The following is a 24,916-nucleotide window of genomic DNA, read 5'->3' as shown; positions in this document are numbered from 1 at the left end:
TCAAGACAAGGAATGCAATTTTTGTTTAGTATGAAATCATATCATTTAATATAGTTGATTTTGGTGTTTTAAGAAATAATTTTCGCCAATGTTATAATAATATTTGGTTAATAAAAGTTACGTTTTGACTAGTGTAGATTAATCTTTAATTGTTAACTTATAAATATTACATGGATCATATCTATAAACAAAATAAAAAAAATAAAAAATCAACCTAAATATGACTTCTCTCCCTAAGAGAATTTTCAAGACAGAATGGTGGGTTAATCTGTGTTACTTTATTCATTTGATTTGCTTAACATGCTATAACCGTGCAAAAGAAGGGCTTCAAAATAAAAAATAATAGAAAAAGAAGCGTAATTCGTCATAATTGTTTTGAAATTAATTAAAAACAAGTTAGAAATGCATAATAAAATTGTGACATCTAACTAATAACAACAAATTGAGTCTGATTTACTTAGCATCACATAGCACGTGATGAAGAAAGGCTCTAAAGAAGCAAAGTGCTCGGAAAAAGCACCACATGAAGAAGAGGTGCGAAATAGGAACACTTCACCAAGAAGTGCCAACAATTATATAGTAACAAGTTCAAAATAGGCATTTTTAACTTAGAATGTTTTGTTCCATCTTGTGCGCTTCAAATTGAGAAAAGGAAAAATACCATCAAATAATAGAATGAGATGAAATATATAGATTCTATCGATCCTCTCTCATCCTTAAATTTATAAACCAAACAATGGCATGATTTTTTCATCCACTTTGTCTCTTTTCATTTCTTTTTCTACCGCTAATCTAAACATAACCTAAAATATGATCATTGTACTTTCTACCATAGCCTTATCTTTAACATCCCTTCCAGAAAGCACAGATATAAATACTATATAGGATTCTTAATTTTGGTTTTGGGTCCTCACAAAAAGGGCATAGAGATTTATAATCATGGATAATCCTAAACAAACACTTGGGAGTTTGGCAACGGTAGCATTACTCTTCGTTGGGGTTATTTTTTTTTACCACTTGTCCTCCTCTTTGTTCAACGAATACGTCCAAAACCGAAATGGATCATTCTGCAATCAATCAAATATTGTAAGTTCAATCACCATATTTTATTTTTTGCCTCAAAACAAATCATGGGTGGTCTTTGTAATCTAGCTGAAAATTTCAACCCTATATACATAACTAAAATAGTAATGCTGCCATTGTCATGTTTTATTTTGCATAAAGATGGAGGTTTGTTTGTTCTAATTTTTCTGGCTAAAACTTTTCCACCAATTTTTATTTTCTGTTACTTATAATTTAATTTCCTTTAATTTGTTTATAATAGACCACCAACATTGAAGAATATGGAGATGACCTTGACTTTGCTTTGGCCAAAGCCTCGATGGGAAACAAAACGGTGATAATAGCTATAGTAAATAAGGCATATGCAGAGCAAGATGTAGAGAGTTATACGACAATGCTTGATATATTTCTTAGTAGTTTTTGGCTTGGAGAGGGAACAAGGTCTCTCATTAATCACCTTCTCATAGTAGCGGTTGATCGAACGTCTTATGATCGGTGTCAGTTTTTAAGGTTGAATTGCTACAGATTGGAAACAGATGGAGTTGAATTTGAAGGTGAGAAAATCTACATGTCTCAAGATTTCATCAAGATGATGTGGAGAAGGACTCAATTCCTCTTGGAAGTTCTCAAACGTGGCTACAACTTTGTTTTCACGGTACGTAATTCTCCTATCCTCCACCTTTTCTTTATAGATTATCTTTTAACTATATATAAAGAGTTAATCACCTATACACAGTCAGTGTAAAGTATTTTTACACTGGTAACCAATTAAATCTTTTAATTGTGTCATGTCACGATAAACACATTTACTTTTAACAGTGACATGACACAATTAAAAGATATAATTAATTGTCAGTGTAAAAAAACTTTACACTGATAGTGTATAGATGATTAACTCATATATAAAATGATGCTTAATTTTTTATGTATGCAATATTATTAATAATTTTTAAAAAATATATAATAATAATAATTAATAAAAGTCAAAAACGTCTTTTAATATAAGTTTTTTTTAATCTCTTAATAATCATTCACTATCTTTACTGATGTATGTGTAATTTTTTTTTTCTAAAAAAAATGGAATGTTTTTTTTACCCATTAGTTATTACTAGAAAAAATGTAATAAGAGAATAGACATCACAAAAGGTAACCAACCAGTTTTTTTTTAATTTTTTTATACAAATATTAATCCATAATAAAATTGATAAATACTTCATTGTCATAATATATTATCTCAAAAAAATTACTTATTAAGAGAAAAATGACATTATTTATAAGAGTTGTGTCAAAGAAAAAGATTAATTACTCGTATATACGAATTTATTTACCATACTAGTGTTAGTGACTTGGGTACTATGTGTTGAAAACAATCCACACTATTAGAAAAGTGTCATTTTCCTTCGAATTTTCCTAAAAAAAAATATTCGCAGAAATGTTTTGCAAATTTTCTTGCAATAATAATTTTACAAATTTTTTTTACGAATTTATTTGCGAATAATAATTTACAAATATTTCTTACAAATTTTTTAATGAAAAATAATCTACAAGAAATTTTTGCAAGTTTTGCTACAATTTTAATGATCATAAAAAAAATTTCATGGTAAAAATTTGCAAAAAATATCGTAAGAATTTTATTTTGTTTCTTGCAGATTTTTTTACAAAAATAAATTCGCAAGTAATGTTTACTAAATAGTAGAAAATTTTGTAGGTAACTTTTCCTGCGGATTTTCCTGCCAATTTTAATCCACAAGAAAAATCAAAAAAATATTTAGATGTGTAAGTTTAATATTTTAAAAAAACTTCAAGTCGCACATCGATTGAAAATAAATCAATTAAAGAGTATATAAGTTGGGGCAACACTTACCTTACAAGTTGATTTGTATAGTTGAGTGTTAGACTCATAATCTACAATCTTAGAGTTTAAAAGATTATATATCACATGTTGGAGGTGTGGAAACAAATGCTTCGGATGAATTCATTGTGTGAGCATTTGAAAGTTGAAAAATTATTGATAGAATTTGTAGTAATTTCTTTAATTTTTTCGTAAAAAAAATTCCTGCAAAATTTCTTTCGAAAAAATTCGAAGGAAACTTTCTTGCGAATTTTTTTCGCAAGAAATTTCGCAGGAAAATTTCTTGCAAAATTTAAAATTCTAAAAAACATATTATCCACAAAGGTATTACCTATAGATAAAATTTTGCAGAAAAATTTGTAGGAACAACATTTCCTGCAAATTTTTATGAAAAAATCGCGGAAAAAATCGCATGTAATAAAAGAAATTCTAGTAGTACCCATTTTAGTAAATTATTTTAAAATAATGGCTTGTTTGTAATTTTATCCCCTACTTTATTTAATCAACATATCTAGAAAGTTGTGTGCCTTGAGGTTAAGGGAGGGGGGGGGGGTGTATTGGATTAGGATTTTAAAGGATTTTTTTAGTTAAAAAAAATCTTGCAAATTTTAAAAGATTTTTCAGGATTTTCATGACTTTTAAGATTTTGCAGGATTCTACAAGACTTAAAATCAAGATTTTAATGGATTCTGCAAGACTTTTAAATCAGGATTATAAGGTTCATAAAATTCTGGGGAAAGCCTATATCTAGTAATGTTTCGTTCACAAAATTCCACTTCAATCTATCATAAGCTTTTTCAAGATCGATTTTGATAGTCATCCACCCTAAGTTACCCGATTTATATCTCATAGAGTGAATGACTTCTTGGAAAATGATGATATTATCTTTACTGGGATAAAGCTGCATTGATTAGGGTGAACTAAGTTTTCCATTACTTGCCTCAATCTCTAAGCAAGAACTTTGGTCAGGATCATGTAGGAAACATTACAAAGGATGATAGGGCGCATTTGTTTTAAATAGGTGACTGCATCTACTTTTGGGATTAACACAATTAAGGTTTCATTAATATCAGCTACCTTCGTTGGGTCTGCTTCAATTTCATGAATGAGTTGGTAAACAGCACTGCCCACTGTGTTCCACTGAGTTTGATAGAATATTGCCTGCAAACCATCCGGGCCAGGCGCTTTAAATCCTCCCATGCTTTTTACAGCAGAGAAAATCTCATCGTTTTTAATGGGCGCACCAATAAGGCTTAAATCATCATCATCTAGTCGAGGAAAGGCATTTGATAGACAAAAGGGTTCATCATCCTCTGTGTCATTGAATAAGTTTTTGTAAAATTTAGTAACCATACTTTCTAACTCATCCTTGTGGGTAATCCAGTCATCATTGTCATTCATAAGCTTCATAATTCTTCTTTTCCTCCTTCGTACTATTGTTGAGCCATGAAAATAGCATGTGTTTCTATCACCCAGCTTTAACCAATTACATCGAGATTTCTGAAACCAAAGAATTTCCTCCCGTTTGAAGATTAGATCCAACTCTGCCCATAATTCAGCTTGTAGTTGTTCCAAAAAGATGTTGTTGCCGAGACGAAGCTCACGAGTAATCCCTTGTAGGCGCCTAAGGAGTCTACGCTTAGCATAGAAAATATTCCCAAAAGTGGACTTGTTCCACTCCAGTAATGACTGTTTTGTGTGATTTACCCGTTGATTCCAGGGTTGGTGGACATTCCATTCATGTCGCATTGTATCAGAAAAACCCTCATGGGTAAGCCATGCCGCCTCAAAGCGAAAGGGTCTTCTAGTGGGACGTTCAAGCCTTTCAGGAAATAACCTTAGCAAAATGGGAGAGTGATATGATTTTAGAGGATTTAGGTGAGAGAGAGAAGCCTCAGGAAATAAGATACGCCAATCATAGGAGGCTAAAGCTCTGTCAAGTCGTTCAAATAGTCTTCTTCGACGCCATGTGTAAGGAGCACCGATAAAACTTAGGTCTACAAGGTTGCATTGTTGGGACACAGGCTCGAAATGAATTATCTCCTCTAATACAAGAAGTCCCAACTCCCCCTACTCTTTCATGAGAATAGAGTACAACTAAACATCTAGGGTCCTTCAATATGGTCTGCAATGCAAATTAAGTCTCTCCAAAGTTGTACCCGACCCTGAGGGTGAGGGCTTACATAAACCATAGTACAATACCAAGTTGACCGCTCAGCTTGAATCTGGAGATGAATAAAGTGATTAGATTGCTTTTTAACTTCGATCTGCCACTTCCTTGAACCCCACATGCACCATAATCCACCCGCATGACCTTGTGCCGGAACCATAGAGTATTCATTAAGATTAATTCGACGTGCTACCTTTAAAGCATTGTCATCGCTAATATGTGTTTCCATAAGACATAGTAGTCCAACATTGTATTCACTAATGATAGCATTCATTAATGTCGAAAAGCCACGACTTCCGGCACCCTTACAGTTCCAACTTAAAAAATTCATGATGACCTGTTGGAGTTGCTTGGATTGGAAATCCCTTCTACTTCATCACATTCATTTGTCCTTAAGCTATGAAAGCTAGAGTTACTAACCCTGTTGCTGTAAGTAGGGTCGAGGTGTAATCTCATTGCATTTGCAAATGCCTGGGTTTCTACATCTGGTAAAACCACCTGAGATAAGGTATTTTTCGTGAAAAGCTTTGAGTTTGTTATTGTATTTATGGAACGTAGACCATCCAGAACTTTTTTGGAATTCTCTTGCTGATCCAATACCTTGTCAGAGGGTCTAGAGGATGTTGACCCCTTGATTGCTAGAGTAGGATGTAGAGACGAGACATTATCTTTTTGGTTTCCCTCAGCTAGTCGATTCTTAACTAGGCTACTTTGGCCTATTTTTAAGAGAGGTTGCCCTCCATTAGATGGATTTCCTTGACCCCGTGCAGGTTGTGGGTTTTTACCTGCCTTGGGATTATGAACTCTGGCAGTTTGTTTCGTGATAGGTACGTTAATGTTGGTCTTATCCATGTGCATGGGCTGCATGGGAATTTCCACGTGGGTATTCTCAGGAGAAAGAGTCCCATCAACTGGCTGATGTGGCGTAATCAAACCATTATGGAGTTGGTTAGAGACCATACCTGGATAGATCTGTGAATCCTGTGAATGGATATTGACATTTTTGAAATTCTGATTATGATAATGCTTGCTTGATTTTTTCCCACGTTTTACAATCATCCATGGCCCGTAGGTTGCCTTAGAATCTGGGGAAGATAATTTTGCTTCCGAGATCTTCGTATCATCCTCAACCCGTGAGTGTTCCTCCCTAACCAGTGTGGGTGGTGTTGATACGTCCTTTTCACCATCGTCCACTTCCATGGCACTCATACTTTGTGTTTTACTTTCAGTAACAGAACTAGAAAACTGGTTTACTAGAGTAACACATTGCTCCTATCTATGCCCATATTTCCCACATTTGAAGCATATCGCATGCAAACCCTCATATTCCAATTTGATGATGTGGCCCATGACATTGATCATAGAAACAAGCTTCTTATTTAAGTTGATCTCCACGCAAATCCTTGCAAATTTTCCTCTGGAGTGAAGAAAGGTTAACTTATCTATCTTTAACATTGATCACAGTTTGTTTACCACACGCCACAAGAAACGGTCATTAAAGAGTTCGATGGGTAAACCAAGAATTCTTATCCAATCAGCGACCTTTCTTGTTTGGGATGAAGTAGCAGTGAAGAACGGTCTCCACCGTTGAACCAAAATATAATGATCAGCAATCATCCAAGGGCCTTCATACAAAGCATGTCTATAATCTTCCTCAGAAGAGAATTGGACCAGGAAGTAGTCGTTTGGTATATCAATCATACTCATCGATCCTATCTTGATCCAGTCGTGATTAATTTTATTTTCTAAGGCTTTGAAGGATATGCGCTTACCCAGAACATGAATGATTAGCGTGTTCTTCCAAGGGGAGCACCACTCTTCAAATTCCTCTTGGGAAACATTAATAGTTGGGCACGGATCATGCTCACATGTCTCATCCTCAGGATAAACCTCGTCATCAGCAAGAACCTTTTCAAAATCCTCCATCTCTTTCAACAGGGCTTTATAGTTTGTGAAGAGTCTCCCACCATCGGTCACCATAACGCTTTCAGCATAAGAGTGTTTCGAACCATCTCCTAGAGGGGAGGAAACCAATTGGTCATTCATAGTTGAGTCCAATGTCACCTCTCCATTCTTCGTTTTGACTTTCTTGGTGCAGTGTTGCATCACATCTTCTTCCTCACCTTCAGAAATCCTAGCAGAGCTCATCTTCGTTTTGTGATTAAATATTAATTGAAGAGAATTTAAGAAATGAGATAAAGATAAATCTTATTAAATAAGGTGATCAATTAGATCTTACAATAGATATTAGACTTCAGTAAAGTTGGTGAATAAAACTTTTTAGATACTTATTTTCTTATTTAATAAAATTTCTTATCCATTAATAATTAATTATATTTAGATGTCTTTAGCTGTAAAAGCAAGTCTTTTGCTTAGCCTTTAAGATTGTGGTTTTATATATGAATAACATCAGAGTATGTATGGGAGTTGAGTTTTAATAATAAAGAAAACAACAATTTCATAAATAAATAAAATATTAAAATCCTGAAAATTTGTTTTTTTTTATTAAGTAATATGATATGCTAATGTTAAAGAGAGAAAAATAATTATCAAATGAAAACATGTCATAGTTGATTTAAGAATCTTAAGTACTAGTTACACAAGGTTGAATGTAAAATTGCATCATGTTAATTAGCATTTATCTCTCCAATACATGCAACATCAGACACTGATGTAACGTAGTCAAGAAATCCATTTACAAGGTGATTTGTGATATGTCTCTGATTTCAAGTGCAGAGAATCGCCAAAAGAATTAAAGATGAGAAGAGATGAACTTTCATAATTCTCATTATCCCTTCCCACATATTACAACAATTATATAAGCTGGTCCATGCATATGTCCGAACCAACAAATAGAATAACACTACTAGATTTTCTCTTATTACATATGATTTTTTATGCAAATTTTATATACAAATTTGCAGCAAACATCCATTACTAGAAAAATGTCATTTTCTTGCAAAAAAATATTCGCAGAAATTTTTTGCGAATTTTCTTGCAAAAAAATATTTGTAGAATTTTTTTGCGAATTTTCCTGCAAATTATATTCGCAGAAATTTTTTGCGAATTTATTTGCGAAAAATAATTTACAGATATTTCTTACAAATTTTGCTACAATTTTAATAATCATAGAAATTTTTTTCCATGGTAAAAATTTGCAGAAAATATTGTAAGAATTTTATTTTGTTTCTTGCAGATTTTCTTGCAAAAATAAATTCCCAAGTAATGTTTACTAAATGGTAGAAAAATTTTGCAGGTAACTTTTCCTGCAAATTTTAATCCACAGGAAAAATAAAAAAAATATATTTAAATTTATAATTTTAATATTTTAAAAAAACTTAAAGTCCCACATCGGTTGAAAATAAAGCAATTAAAGAGTATATAAGTTGGGGCAACACTTACCTTACAAGTTAATTTATATGGTTGAGTGTTAGACTTATAATCTACAATCTTAGAATTTAAAAGATTATGCTTCGGATGAATTCATTGTGAGCATTTGAAAGTTGAAAAATTATTGATAGAATTTATAGTAATTTCTTTAATTTTTTCGTAAAAAATTTTCCTGCAAAATTTATTGCGAAAAAATTCGCAGGAAACTTTCCTGCGAATTTTTTTTTGCAGGAAACTTTCCTGCAAATTTTTTTCGCAAGAAATTTTGCAAGAAACTTTCTTGTGAATTTTAAAATTCGCAAAAAAAATATTATCCACGAAGGTATTACCTACAGATAAAATTTCACAGGAAAATTTGCAGGAACAACGTTTCCTGCAAATTTTTCATAAAAATTTGCAGGAAAATTCGCATGTAATAAGAGAAATTCTAGTAGTGATCATTCCTATGAATTTCTATGTGAAATTTTATCTTCAGGTAATATTTTCATGGATAATATGTTTTTGCGAATTTTAAAATTCGCAAGAAATTATGCAAGAAAAAATTTGCAAGAAAGTTTCCTCGAAAAAAATTTGTAGGAAAGTTTTCTGCGAATTTTTCGCAAAAAAATCTGTAGGAAAATTTCTTACGAAAAAAATCAAAGAAATTACTATAAATTCTTCAACTTTCAAATGAAGTATGCTTTCACGCCTCTACCATGTGATACATAACCTTTTAAACTCTTAGATTGTATATTATAAGTCTAACATTCAACCACACAAATCAACTTGTAAGGTAAATGTTGCCCCAACTTATATACTCTTTAATTGTTTTATTTCCAATTGATGTGGGACTTGAATTTTTTTTTAAATATTAATTAGATTATGTCTTTAGAAAAATGATTAATTCATTATATTCAACAATAAAATTATATTATTATAAACTATTTTAACTCTTAAAGTATTTAATATTCTAAAAAAAATAGTTTTTTTATTAAATAATTTTATTTTAAAAATTATCATTAAATTAAAACTCATCATCATTAATTTATACATTTAATTAAAATAAATATTTAATTTATTATTATTTTAAATTAAAATTATTTTTTATGAAATATTTATAAATAATTTAGTAAAATAATATTTTTATTAAGTAAATTATTTTAATTTTAAAATTTTATAAATTATCATTAAATTGAAACTCATTATCATTAATTAATCATGAACCTTAGTAGTTTATCCACTCTTTTCATTGGGCATTAAATTTTCTTCTTAACTTTCATTCTCTCAAATTCACATGCAACATCTTTCTTTTACAGGATACTGATGTAATGTGGTTAAGGAATCCATTTACAAGGTTAAGCAAAAGCGAGACAGAAGATCTTCAAATCAGCACTGACATTTACCTTGGTGATCCATGGTCAGAAAAACATCTAATCAATACTGGATTTTACTTTGTGAGATCAAACAACAAGACCATATCCCTATTTGAAACATGGTATGGCCAAAAGGACAATGCCATAGGAAAAAAAGAGCAAGATGTGCTTCTTGACCTCTTTAGAAGTGGTATAATTGGAGAGTTGGGAATTAGGGTTAGGTATTTGGACACCCTTTATTTTAGTGGATTTTGTCAAGATAGCAAAGATTTTAGAGCAGTCACCATTGTCCATGCTAACTGTTGTAGGAGCATTACTGCGAAGGTGACAGATTTAAAGGCAGTTCTTCGTGATTGGAAGCAATTTAAGAGGTTAGAGCCTAACTCCATAATAAATCCCCAGTGGACTGAACATTTTTGGTGTTTGCAATCTTGGGGAAGAACTGGCAAAATAAAAGGCCAAGATTAGTTGAATGATGACGGTCAACATGATCCACGTGGTTTTCCTTGTAGTGTAAATAACCATTTTATTTAACTTAAAAAAGTTAGAACATTTTGAGTTTTCTTTTTCAATACTGATTATGAAGATATTAACACTACAAATTTTTTTTCATGTAGTCATATACATCCTATAATGACACAATACTTGTTATTAAGAATTAATTTTATCTACACTATGAATACAAAATATCTTGGAATATTGTTAAAAATTGTAGGTATAAGTTATAGTGATACATAATATATGTTGTTGAATTTCATTCAAAATTAACAATAAAATTATGTGTAACTATATGTCAAATAGATTTATACATACATATATTCTATCTATAGTGACACTTTTTATATGTCACTATATGTAATATTTCTTATAATATGATAAATGAATAGAAAACATTTTATGTTGATATGTTATGAAGATGAAATAAGTTGAATAAGGCTATGAAATAAATATAATATAGTAGGAATTAATACAATGCTTGTGCACTTGAGCTTTCATTCGAAAAGAAAATAAAATAAAATTCATGTGCTTATTTCTATAAGGTTTATTTATATTTTTTAAGTTTTATACAATCAAATCAATAACTAAATACAATTTTCAAAAAGTATCTTCCTATTAAGAAAGGTAGGTTGCTTCAACGAAACAAGATATCTAGATAGTGTAACATTCCCTTTTTTAGAAATAAAAAAATGCCGTTTAAATAAATTATATTATAAACTTAATTAATTAAATTAATTGGATTTATAATATAAATAAATTATTTTTAATAAATAAAAAGAAATAGGGAGTGGGTTAAAAGAGAAGTCTTGGGTTGGACTCTTGAGTCCAACTCAAAGACTTATTAAAAATAGAAGAAAAAAAAAGGATAAGTGTTTTTTACCAGTTTGATCTAAATCATTATAGTGCATGCAAAGGAAACACAATTCTTTGCACTGGGCATAAAGAAAGCCATCTCGCGTGCAAAAATGTTAGAAAGGTCTTTGGCTTTTTTTGTGTTGGGAAAATGGTGTCTCGCCTAGCACTGCTTGATGTCATTTTCAATAAAGATGATGTTAGACATGACCAAGATCACACAATAAGCATAATTGTTCCAAAGTTCTAACTTCTTAGCACTAGGCATAACATAACCCCTCCGAGCATGATTAAGATAAAGAAGCCCCTGATCTCTTCACACTAGGCGTGAACGTGATAAAGACGTCCTTGACCTTGTCGCATTAAGCGCGAGTAATTCCTAAATGAGCACTGCATCAATGTTGAAACTAAATTTAGTTTAAAGAATAATGAGTAGTAGAGGAACCTACGAGGAGTAATGATATTAGAATCAAAAGAAGAGATCAAATGAGTACGTAATCATGGTTTGTCAAGTAAAGAAAACAAAATACGAGAGTGTGAATAAGGGATAACTATATAACTATTGTCGCCACCGGCCCGAGACGGGCTTTCGGCATTCGCGAAGGATGGTTGGACTCGTTTATTTGTTTAAGAATGTGGATTGCTAGAATGACTTATTCTCAAACTGAGACCTCGTCAAACGAGCAATTTTATTAAAAGTCTCACTAATCCATATTAATCCCAAGCGGGACCCTCCATGGATTAGTGGTTTTCGTAAAAGGAGGGTTCGTGGAGTCGCCACCAATATTTTACTCAAAACATTGGAAAAAAGGATAAGGCAATTGATTTTATAAATCAACTTTGGCCATTACAACCAGAGTTGGGTAAGGGAGTCGGTTACGCGTGGGGAAGGTGTTAGCACCCCACAGCGCCCCTTTCGGGTTCCCTATGACAGATTATATTCTAAAATAACAGTATAAAATTACTAAATTACCCCTATTTATTATAAGCGATTATAAATTAACTATCTACATGATGACAGTTTAAGTATGCACACAGAAAGCAGTAAAAGGAAGGATTTAAGAAGAAACCTCTTGAAGCGTGCTTTTTATATATTGAGTAAAACTGGGAAGCTTTTTGGCGTTCCCTCGCTCTACAAGCTCGCTCGCTCCTTCCTAAAAACTTTTGACTATGGAAATCCGGAGGATTTCCCTTCGACTAGGTTCGAATCTCCAAGCTAAGTGCTCGGAATTCCAGAACTTCGTCGGATCGACTCCCAGAGAGATTTCTAGGGCAGAACACTGCTCAAAAACCCCAGAATACTCAAGGAGGGAGTCAAAACTGAGTGAAAAAGTGTGAAATGACGTCCAATTGACGTCATATTTATAGGGAACAGGCGCAGTACGGCCTGCAGGGCCAATACGGCCGTATTGAAATTTTTGAACTTCAATACGGTCGTATTGGAGTTCAATACGGTCGTATTGAAAGTCAGAAATTTCAATACGCCCGTATTGAGTTCGCAGTGGTCGTATTGAAGTGTCAATACGGTCGTACTGACTTCAGTATGGCCGTATTGAAGCTTCAATACGGCCGTATTGAGTTCAGTACGGCCGTATTGGGCTTTTTCCCTCCACTTCTTTATTTTGAGCTATTCTAAGACCTCTGGACCTACAGAGAACCCTCCTAGGGCCTTCGAGGAGTCCTTCTGGCTGATTATCCTTCAGTCTTCGAGAGTCTTCAAGCTTTATTTCCGACCCGGACAATTTTAGGGGTCTACAGCTGCCCCCCCTTTACTTAGTCGGACGGCCTCTTGGTGTATCGGCTGACAAGTAAAGGAGTTGACCCAATTGTCCGGGTATTGTGCCGACCTTCTGACTTGTAGCGTCTTCCGGTGGGAAAATGTTGAGTAGCCTCTCCAGGTGGGTGCATACCTCGGCGCTTCTGACATCCTCGGCAGCTGAGTTTACCTTCTCCAAGGCCAACTTCACTCGACGCCCGAGCCGGAAGCTGGACATCAACGCGCCTCTGATGACGCTGATGGTTGAGTACCGCCTCTCCAGGCTTAGCTTCACTCTTTGTTCGAGCCGGAAGCTAAGTACCTTTGTGACGACGGTGAGCGATGTGAGTTTTGCCTCTCCAGGCCTTGCTTTGCTTGTTGCCCAAGCTGGAAGCTGTGAGTACCGTCTCTCCAGGCTTAACTTCACTCTTTGTTCGAGCCGGAAGCTGAGCACCTTTGTGACGACGGTGAGCAGTATGAGTTTTGCCTCTCCAGGCCTTGCTTTGCTTGTTGCCCAAGCTGGAAGCTGTAAGTACCGTCTCTCCAGGCTTAGCTTCACTCTTTGTTCGAGCCGGAAGCTAAGTACCTTTATGACAACGGTAGGCGGTGAGTACCCTTTTTCCAGAGATAGCTTCGCTCATTGTCCGAGCCGGAAGCTGCATACCTCCGTGTTTGTGACGACGGGGTAGCGTGAATATCTCCTTTCCAGGGATTTGTGATGATTTTGTCTCCACAGTCCACGATGCTGCTTCGACGGTTGTTTTTTGATTTTGTGCCACTAGGGGCTGGATAACGCAGGGATCCGTCTAGGGGATGTGCAGTTACTCATAGGTTCTTGTGTCCCAACTTGCATTGCATTGTTGGTACCCTTGAGGAATTTCTGACTCCTTGGGGTATAGACACAAAGATGCTCTTTCTGATGTGAGCGGTGCCTTATGATTGGCTGACGTCCTTTCGACGTTGGTGGAGTATCCCGGTTATCCTTATTCGGGTGACTCTTTTTGATTTTCTGATTTTGTAGCCTCTGTGTAGGCTGTTATCCGCTAGGGGATTTTGTCATTGGTTGTGATTAGCCTCTTCTGTTAGGCGTATCGGCTTGACGTTCGATGTTTGGCTAAGAGCCGGATTCCACTTGGGGAATACTTATTGATCTTTTTATGATATTTGCTTTTTGAAGGAAGTGCCTCTGAGTAGGCGAATTATCTTGATGTTTGATGATTGGCTGAAAAGCCAAATTCCACTTGGGGAATTGTTATTGATTTCTTTTTTGGGTTTTCCTTTTTGAAGGAGTGCCTCTTGAGTAGGCGACTGGGGATTTGAAGTCCAGTGTTCGGCTGAGTGCCGGATTCCGCTTGGGGAATATTTATTGATCTATTTTTTGATTTTCCTCCTTTTGCAGGGATGCCTCTGAGTAGGCGATTGGGGAATGAGGGATCTTATGTATCCCAGAGTATTATTTAGGAAGCCTCTGCAGGCTTAGCCTCACTCAGCGCTTTGAGTCGGAGAGCTATCTTCCACTGAGGAAGTGTTAAGTCCTTTGACTAGTATATACTGTTTGGATGATCGCACTTCCATTGGGGGTTGCGTCGATTTTGCTTTGATAGCTCTCGCTGGGGGATTTGGCCCGTGAGTGTAAGCTTGAGATATCTCTGGGGAATCGAGCCTTTCTAGGCCCAACTATTCTGAAAGAAGAGTATTGTTTCTGCGAGCCTCTCCAGGCTCAATTATTCTGAGGGAGTATTTTTTCTGCGAGCCTCTCCAGGCTTTAGTTATGATGAAAGAGTATTATTTCGGCTAGCCTCTCCAGGCTCAATTATTCTGTCTGATCGGGAGAGTATTATTTAGGAAGCCTCTACAGGCTTAGCCTCACTCAATGCCTGAGTCGGAGAGCTATTTTCCACTGAGGAAGTCTGAAGTCCTTTGACTTGGATATATTACTTGGATGATCGTACTTCCTTTGGGAGATTTTGACGATCTTGCTTTGAAAGCTCTTGTTGGATATTGGCTTCGTGAGCTGAGGTTCCCTTTGGGGAGTATTATTTCTGCGAGCCTCTCCAGGCTCATTTATTCTGATGAAGTATTATTTCTCCAAGCCTCTCCAGGCTCAATTATTCTGAAAGAGTATTATTTCGGCGAGCCTTTCCAGGCTCAGTTATTCTGAAAGATGTGAAATCTTTGTCTTTTTTGTCGACTTTTGACTTTTTCTGTATGTTTGCCTTTTTTCGTCATTTTTTGGCTTTTTCTGTATTTTTGCCTTTTTTGTTGTTTTTCGGCTTTTTCTGTACAGAAATATCTCAGTTTTTATGAGAGAGTATTATTTCGGCGAGCCTCTCCAGGCTCAATTATTTTGAGAGTATTATTTTGGCGAGCCTCTCCAGGCTCAGTTATTCTTAAAGAGTATTTTTTCAGCAAGCCTCTCCAGGCTCAGTTATTCTGAGAGTATTTTTTCGGCAAGCCTCTCCAGGCTCAGTTATTCTGAGAGTATTTTTTCGGCAAGCCTCTCCAGGCTCAGTTATTCTGAGAGTATTTTTTCGGCAAGCCTCTCCAGGCTCAGTTATTCTGAGAGTATTTTTTCGGCAAGCCTCTCCAGGCTCAGTTATTCTGAGAGTATTTTTTCGGCAAGCCTCTCCAGGCTCAGTTATTCTGAGAGTATTTTTTCGGCAAGCCTCTCCAGGCTCAGTTATTCTGAGAGTATTTTTTCGGCAAGCCTCTCCAGGCTCAGTTATTCTGAGAGTATTTTTTCGGCAAGCCTCTCCAGGCTCAGTTATTCTGAGAGTATTCTTTCGGCAAGCCTCTCCAGGCTCAGTTATTCTGAGAGTATTCTTTCGGCAAGCCTCTCCAGGCTCAGTTATTCTGTATGACGCTGTTGATTTTCTGAATCTTTGCATTTTGTTTGCTGCTGTCATACACAAGCAATTTTCTATTTTTCTATTTTTGTGTGGTTGCCTCATGACGAGGTCTTTGAAAATTTCTTTATGGCCAATACGGCCGCATCCATTTCAGTACGCCCATGTTGAGTTGAAATTTTGTTCATAACCCTGATTTTAGCATGGGTGTACTGAACATGGTACGGGCGCATTGTTTTTTCTGAAATTTATATTTTTTATTATTTTTTGTATTTTTAATAAACAGAGAATAAGTGATCTTCCAGTACACCTATCATCTGTATGCATGTATGCAGTATGATGCACCTAATTCTATTTGATTCTTTTTTCAAAAGAATTAATCGATGCGTTTTTGTGTTTGGATTTTGCCATTCCTCCAGACGGACTGTGCTCTGCCGATTTCTGTTACCGAGGAATGATGCATATTTGATTTTGGTGTCATCAACCAAGTGATTCTTCCCTTTCTTTAGAAGATGTGTCAACCCTCCTATTGACCACTATATCTCCATGTTTCCACTAGATTATTCAAAAATCGTTGGGACAAGAGAGAAAAGAAGGAAAGGATATATATTTTCAAAAGTTTGTGTTTTAGAGGGGATTTATTTTTATTTTGATAAATTTGTTTTTGTAAGAATGGCTGGCCATGGTAGGCTTATGTGTTTAGGCTCGTTCGATTAAACACTTATGAGGTTAAGCACATCTTTGTTATTAATGATTGTGCTTTGACAACTTGGATAGCTTTTCTTGAGTCCCTTGTTGAATTCAATTGATGGTACCATCATGGATTTATTTTTTTTTTTTTTTTTCTTTTTTTTTTTGACGGCCCTAACTTTTGCCTAAAACACCCTTTTGTGGGATTCCTAGCGGGTTTTTGTCTTCATTTTGTAACCCTAACTTTTGCCTAGGTCACCCTTTTGTGGGATTCCTAGCGGGTCTTTTGCTCTTATTTTTGCGCAGTCCCTTTTTTGGGTTTCCTGCCGAGCTTTTTGTCTTTAGGATTTCTTTTATCCATGATGGCACTTATTGAGGCCAAGAAAAGGTGCTCCACATACTTCCACATAAAAATGATGTGGGTTTAAGATGATTTTAACCTCATTCATGTTTATTCAAACAGGGTTAAAATAATGTGGTCTAGAATTTTATTGCAAGCGAGAAAAGAAGCAATAAAGAATTAATGAAGAATGATTTTATTATAATCATAATGGAAACATGTGCCCTATCGAGGCTCGGGGGTCGGGCTGTCCCCGAGGAGTGATCTCTAATAGTCACTGAGTCTATACATCCCTATCGGAAGGAGAAGGACACTTGATGACAACAGCTGGCCTTGACGTTTGTAAACCAGCCTTCCTAAAGATCTGGCTTAAAGAACGTCGAGAAGGATCTTGGTTCCTCTTCGTCCTTTGATCTTTGTTAGGGTTGTATCTTAACCCTTGTTTCCCCGGATTGTCTTTGATAATGGGTAGCTCCGGGATTCCTTGGGAGTCCTTGCCTAATTCTTGTCTTGGCAAGTATCCGTTCTTTATGAGCATATGAGCTACCTTCTTCATTTCTCGGGGAAACGTTTCAACATTGGCAATTTCCAATGCTTGGAAGGCGGTTTCCAAAGCTTCCTCTGCTGCCTCCACATAAGGTATGTTGGATGGCTTGCTGATGAGTATGTCATCTTCAGCTTGTACAGTCACCAGTTTGTCACCCACTATGAACTTGACTTTCTGGTGGAGCGTAGAGGGTACAGCTTTCGCATCATGAATCCAAGGTCGGCCGAGGAGACAGCTGTATGCAGGAGTAATATCCATCACTTGGAATTCGACATTTAAAGACGGTGGGTCCAATTTGGATTGGAAGATTGACTTCTCCCACCACTTCTCTTTTAGAGCCGTCGAAAGCTCGAACGATCATGTTGCTCGGGCGCATTTGGACTCCCTTGATTGCCACTTGCTCGAGCGTTCTTTTTGGCATTACGTTCAAGGAAGATTCATTATCTACCAAGACTTTAGCGATGTGATACTCCTTGCACTTTATAGAGATGTGCAAGGGCTTGTTGTGGTTTGATCCCTCGGTGGGGATTTCTTCATCGATGAAGGTGAGGTGATCATTAGCCTTGATGTGACTAACAATCCCCTCAAACTCGTCTTGGGAGATAGTGTGCGACACGTATGCCTCGTTCAAGACTTTCAACAGAGCTTGCCGATGCGGTTCGGAGCATAGGATCAACGACAACAGCGTAATCTTTGCTGGCGTCCTATGAAGTTGATCCACGATGGAGTACTCGCTCTGTCGGATAAATTTTAACAGCTTGTCAGTCTCCTCCTCGGATTCTTTTTCCTCGGTTTTCTTTTCTTCTTTTTCTTTATTCTTGGGGGCTTTGTTATGAAGATCATCGGGAGTGTAGATCCTACCACTCCTAGTCATGCCCCCAAGTCCAGCGATGTTGGAGATATCGCTGTCGGCAGAAGAGTGGATGTCGTATATCCTCGGCACAGCCTTATTTGATTCGTAGGGGAAAGGTCTTGGAGCGGTGATCCTTAATGGTGTCGGACCTTCCCCTTTATTCGTCTTGATTACCAACAACGGAGTTGATGTGCGCTCGCTTGGCGCGGTTGTTGGCTTACACTTGATGACGAACGGCGTGCGATCCATTTTTGAACATACGCATCGATTTAATCCTTTCTTTTTATTAATGTTTATTAATGGATTACTAGGAGAGATGTATGAATGACTCCTAGATCTCTCCATGATCTATATGCATGATATGAGATGATGAGGTTGAATATGCATGCATAGTGTTTATTCAACTAAGCATTATCATGTTTTTAGGATGTTCCTAAGATGATGCATGATATTGCTTGGTTTGGATAAATAACCCTTTTTTCCTTTTTTTGGGTATTTTTTATTTTATATATTTTTTGTATTTTTTGGGTGAAAAGGGAAACTACCTATATGAATGCAATAAAGGTAGATGTTAACACCATGTACTAGAAGATCTTTATTTCTATTTATTCTTTTTATTTAAAAAAGAATGTTGTACGTTTAAAAGGTGCAAATGTATGCTCATACAATGTCACATAAAAATGCACAAACAATTCACTCATCCACGAACAGTCACGAGCGAATCACGAGGTAGGGGTCTCCTGCAGAAAAGTGCATATTCAAGGAGGATCTAACTGTTCTCACTTGGTCAAAGGCCCCCAAGGTGCCCCCATTATAGGGACCCAATTCCTCTCGTCGTAGGTCGATGGAAAGTTCCAACGCACCGTCGGACTCAAGTTCATGGTTATCACCTTGAGTGATGTTTTCCGACAACGGTCTACGGGCACCTATAGACCCATTCGACAACCGGCCGTACTAACATCCACTCCCTATGGTTAATCACTCATGCCCCCGGGTATAGAGGGAACTGTTGTGTGCAAAGGTTTGTGTGCAATTTTATTTCAAACAATTGCGGAATTTAAACATACAACAGTTATTTAAAGCCATATAATAAATCATGTTTTTATACAAGCAAGGGGTAATAAAGTAATTTTAACTATTATTTGTTAAAAATAGTCTGTCACTAAATGGGACTGACTCTCGAAGCTTCCCCAGTGAAGTCGCCATCTGTCGCCACCGGCCCGAGACGGGCTTTCGGCATTCGCGAAGGATGGTTGGACTCGTTTATTTGTTTAAGAATGTGGATTGCTAGAATGACTTATTCTCAAACTGAGACCTCGTCAAACGAGCAATTTTATTAAAAGTCTCACTAATCCATATTAATCCCAAGCGGGACCCTCCATGGATTAGTGGTTTTCGTAAAAGGAGGGTTCGTGGAGTCGCCACCAATATTTTACTCAAAACATTGGAAAAAAGGATAAGGCAATTGATTTTATAAATCAACTTTGGCCATTACAACCAGAGTTGGGTAAGGGAGTCGGTTACGCGTGGGGAAGGTGTTAGCACCCCACAGCGCCCCTTTCGGGTTCCCTATGACAGATTATATTCTAAAATAACAGTATAAAATTACTAAATTACCCCTATTTATTATAAGCGATTATAAATTAACTATCTACATGATGACAGTTTAAGTATGCACACAGAAAGCAGTAAAAGGAAGGATTTAAGAAGAAACCTCTTGAAGCGTGCTTTTTATATATTGAGTAAAACTGGGAAGCTTTTTGGCGTTCCCTCGCTCTACAAGCTCGCTCGCTCCTTCCTAAAAACTTTTGACTATGGAAATCCGGAGGATTTCCCTTCGACTAGGTTCGAATCTCCAAGCTAAGTGCTCGGAATTCCAGAACTTCGTCGGATCGACTCCCAGAGAGATTTCTAGGGCAGAACACTGCTCAAAAACCCCAGAATACTCAAGGAGGGAGTCAAAACTGAGTGAAAAAGTGTGAAATGACGTCCAATTGACGTCATATTTATAGGGAACAGGCGCAGTACGGCCTGCAGGGCCAATACGGCCGTATTGAAATTTTTGAACTTCAATACGGTCGTATTGGAGTTCAATACGGTCGTATTGAAAGTCAGAAATTTCAATACGCCCGTATTGAGTTCGCAGTGGTCGTATTGAAGTGTCAATACGGTCGTACTGACTTCAGTATGGCCGTATTGAAGCTTCAATACGGCCGTATTGAGTTCAGTACGGCCGTATTGGGCTTTTTCCCTCCACTTCTTTATTTTGAGCTATTCTAAGACCTCTGGACCTACAGAGAACCCTCCTAGGGCCTTCGAGGAGTCCTTCTGGCTGATTATCCTTCAGTCTTCGAGAGTCTTCAAGCTTTATTTCCGACCCGGACAATTTTAGGGGTCTACAACTATATTTGAGTAAAGATAGAAAGGGAGTGTGTATATGATGGAAATAGATAGTAAGTGTGTGATGATAAGTGTATGATGATAATGATGAATGTTAATAAATAATTGATGATAATGATGAATGTTAATAAATAATTGATGACAATGATGATGATGATGTGATGATGACGACGATGATGATGAAATGAATAAGTCCAGGTAAAGGCTTAAGAATGGTGAAATTCAGGAAAAGCTTGGTATATTGTGGAGAAGTCTAGATAGGGAGCTCTAATAAGTTGTTGGGACATTGCATTGTTATTGTTATTGCTTCGAGTTAATTGTGTGGAGTGCATAGATAACAAGCATATTTTCTTTGGTCTGATAGTGTGAATATATAGAAGAGGGTTTTTATGGTCATTTACCTAGACCATGAGGATGTTATGGTAAGGAGTCCCTAATGAGTATGGAGGGGCAACCACGATCGACATTAATGATTCAATTGGATCCCAGTAGATATCTCCTAGTCAAGCATGGATTGAGAGGATCACTCAGTGTGTGGTGATCCAATCCATGACTCTTACACTACCTTGTTGGAGAAAATTTTGACAATGTTTGAGATTGGTACCACATGGTTGTAGAGTAAGGGTGAACAAAATTTACTCACCCAACCATAACCCAAAGCACCTTTCATCATAAGATGCAATGTAGGTGAGTTGGTATTAACTTATGGGTTAAAAGATTAAAATAATTAGTCTAATATGGGTAACTTCGGGTGGGTGTGGGTTGAAAGAAAAATCCAACAAAACCAACACTCAAGCAAAAGTAAATTAGATATTTTGCATCTAGTTGGTTTCTACTATTAGTTATATTTTATTCAATATTACATATTTTAAACACATTATTATATTTGCATAACTCTCACATAGGGGCAAGTATACAACTTAGACCCAATTGTATGTCTGTTTGCACAAGAATCAATTAATTTTGGAGAACTTCGATGAAAAATAGTAATGCAGAAGGGAATTATATGCTTGTATATGGATGTGTGTATATATCATGATAAACTTGAGTCTTAGAATCATTTGCTAATAGCTGTCTCTTTGCTTAGTCATAATTTTCATGACAAACCTGAGTCTCAATGTGTTTATATATATATATATATATATATATATATATATATATATGTTTTATGATTACTCTTTTTAATCCTCTTCAAGTTAAAAGTTCCTGTTGTTAGACAAGTAGCCTCAAACAACTTAAGAGGGGGTGAATTAAGTTTTCTAATTATACCTCTTTTAGTGATTTTCAAATTACTTTCTTATAACTTTAACTTGTTAAGTCAGAAGAAGACATTCCCGAAGAGTTTTTGAGTAAGACAAATATAATATGTGTTGTTATCTCTAACAAGTGAGTTAGTGTTTCAAAAAAACATAAGAACAGGTACAAAGTGGCATAAGCATCCGATGGTACAAGACGGAAAGCCAACACAAGCACATAAAGACTCAGATGGAAGATAATGCAAAGTCTGATCATATACAAAGTTGACCAAGATGGAAGAAAATTCAAAATGCTGATCAGAAAAAAGGTCAAGACATTATACTACATGTTGACTACCAAACGCAGACGAAGAACGACACACAATCACCTGAGAAATCATGGTTCAAAAGAAACTGTGAATATCGTCTACACTCACAGAAGAACACACGAAGACATTTGAATTGTTAGAAGAAAGGAAGAAAGAAGAAGAGTATGCTCAAATGCTAAATCATGCATATGTAAGAAAAAGTACATCACTTTTTCAAGCAAGGACAAAAGCTCCACAACTATAGGATCAAAGAAAGGACAAAAGTTTCCTAGGACTTTGCTACACACGGATACAACTACCAATTGAGCAGGAAAACTTCACTCATTGTCTATAAATAGGAAGCAACATTTAATGCAAGGATCAGAGCATTAAATGAGAAGATTAAACTAGTCATAAACGATTATATCTGTTTCAACGGACATATGCAACGGGTAGAAATCCCAAGACTATATAAACCTCAACTTCAAGCCTTAAAGGTTGGCTACTTCAACCCAAAAATTGGGGTAAGCATGAAGAGGAACTATATTCAGCCCATGAAACAGAGACATCAGAGATGAACATTTATAGTCATATGCACAATGTAGTATTGTATTCGTATCTCTGTAGACTAAGGTGTTCAAAATGTCAGTAATAGACAAAATCTTAGTGAGTGGTGTAAACCTATGTATCCTCTCCATAAGAGTAACCCAAACACTCAAACACGAGTCTCTGTAAGACTAAGGTAGCAAACCTTAGTGAGTGTAGAAATTCCCTATCCTCTCTGTGAGAGTTATGTATACACTCAAACCAAACATACTCCAACAATGTAGTAAAGCCTGAAGAGGCTAAGGAAAGAATACTTGTAAAGCCCAAAGAGGCTTGTCAAAGAATACTCACTGCTAGTCAGAAGTGGCTGATAAGAAAATACTAGTGTTGGTGAGTGAAGCCGATGGGCTAGGAGTGGTCGAGAATACTTGGAGAACCATAAGTGGTTTAAGAATACTAGCGTTGGTGAGTGAAGCCGACAGGCCAGAAGTGGTCGAGAATACTTGAACCAGAAGTGGTGTAAGAATACTTGATGGAATCACACTAAGGCCAAGAAGACCAAGAGGTGATATTTTGAAAGAGGCAAGAGGAATGGGTTAGTTTTGAAAACCTAAGAGGAGTGGGCCTACTTTTGGGCCTTAGCTCCTACGTTTTTATTAGTATAAAATTTATTCCTATTTTGCCCTTATCTTTAAATTTCCCATTTTCACCCTTGTATTTTGGGTATCTTAGACATAGGATTTATTTTCTTTTGTATTTCCCATTTTACCCTTGTATTATGGGGTATCTTAGTCATAGGATTTAATTTCTTTTGTATTTCCCATTTTACCCTTGTATTTTGGGGTGCTTTAGATCATAGGTTTTTAATTTTTGGGCTAAGGTATTTAATTAGGGAGCTAGACGCATTTTTGGTGGTGTTTGGACCTATTTTTGGACATAGAAAGGCTTAGGCCCAAGTGGAGGGCAAAGGTTGCATGGTCTTATCATGCACCTAGATGTAGCCTAACTAAACCCAAAGATTCCTGTAACATAGTAAGTTATTTCAAAAGGCCCAAAAGCCCAATATGGGTGATTTAGTAGCCTAGAACGGACTGTTCCCAATTTGGAACGGGCCGTTCCAAACTACTAAATTGACCTGTAAATTATAGTTGAGAACGGGCCGATCTGGATGGAGTACGAGCCATTCTGGAGGGAGTACGGGACGTTCTGGAGGGAGTACGGGGCGTTCTGGAGGGAGTACGCGCTGTTCTGGATGGAGAACGGGTCATTCTAGATGAATCCCAGAACGGGCTGTTCTGGTTTCAGAACGGGTCATTCTGCATGTGATTTTTGCACATGATGAAGGGGTGCAGAACGGGCCGTTCTGAATTCGGAACAGGCCGTTCTGGCCACTCCTGAACTTCCATAAATAGGGGTTGTGTGGTTGAGGAGAAAGTGAAGTTTTTAGAGAGAAGTTTTAGAGTGAAGGACTCTGGGTCTGTGAGCTCCTTTCTCTCCCAAATTTCTCTGTATGATTCCTTTTCTCCTTTAGATCACTAATGCCTTTTGTCTTTTCTTGAAATTCGGATTAGGAAGCTTGCTTTGGGATGATTGAAGTTTCAGGTTGAGCTTCAGAAGGGAATTCTACTTCTTCTCAGTTATTGGCTATTTTGAGCCAATCTTCAGGTGAGGGAAGCTAGAATGTTTGTTTTTTAAGTTGCATGTGAGTTTAGAAACTCAATTGAAGCATGAAAGTTGAGGATCCATGACTGGATCGGAGAATTTGCTCATTTTTTGGAGTTTTGGGAAAATGGGGTTTTTGGTGAATTTGATGCATCAGATAGGTGCATGTTGATTTTGAGTTTGTTTTGTGTTGTATGGAGCCTATGCATTGTGTTTTTGTGTTTACATGTGGTTGAATGTTGGGCCAGGCGTGACTTAGTTGCGTTGGGCGTGGAGACTCTTAGGAGTCTCTGTCTCAAGGACACCGAGCGTGAGTTGAACGCGCCAGGTTTTGATGAGTTTTAAGACTCTTAGGTTGGGATTAGGCTGGGCAAGCTCAGGCTACGCCGGGCATGAACATATTTATGAATGAAATGATGCTAATGCATGTGAAGTTGAAGTTTTGGATCATGTATGTATAATATATGATGTATGGTGAGGTGTGATTTATATGTATGCATAATGATGATATATATATGAATGTTTAAATATGATATGGCATGAGTATATGTTCATAT

At 36.5% G+C, this 24,916-nt stretch overlaps 1 protein-coding gene across 1 annotated transcript; it reads left to right on the top strand.

Moving 5' to 3' along the window:
* Positions 1-570: 570 nt before the first annotated feature.
* On the top strand, positions 571-10,676 carry LOC109790433 (uncharacterized protein At1g28695). The gene is made up of 3 exons (XM_029269664.2): positions 571-1,086; positions 1,325-1,717; positions 9,770-10,676. The coding sequence occupies exons 1-3, from the start codon at positions 940-942 to the stop codon at positions 10,292-10,294; spliced, it is 1,065 nt and encodes a 354-aa protein (XP_029125497.1). The 5' UTR covers positions 571-939; the 3' UTR covers positions 10,295-10,676.
* Positions 10,677-24,916: the final 14,240 nt, after the last annotated feature.

Source organism: Cajanus cajan, chromosome 3 (assembly GCF_000230855.2).
Source record: "Cajanus cajan strain Asha chromosome 3, NIPB_CcT2T_4, whole genome shotgun sequence".
NCBI lineage: Eukaryota > Viridiplantae > Streptophyta > Magnoliopsida > Fabales > Fabaceae > Cajanus > Cajanus cajan.
Note: the sequence above shows the minus strand (reverse complement) of the source record. Positions and strands in the feature narration are given on the sequence as shown.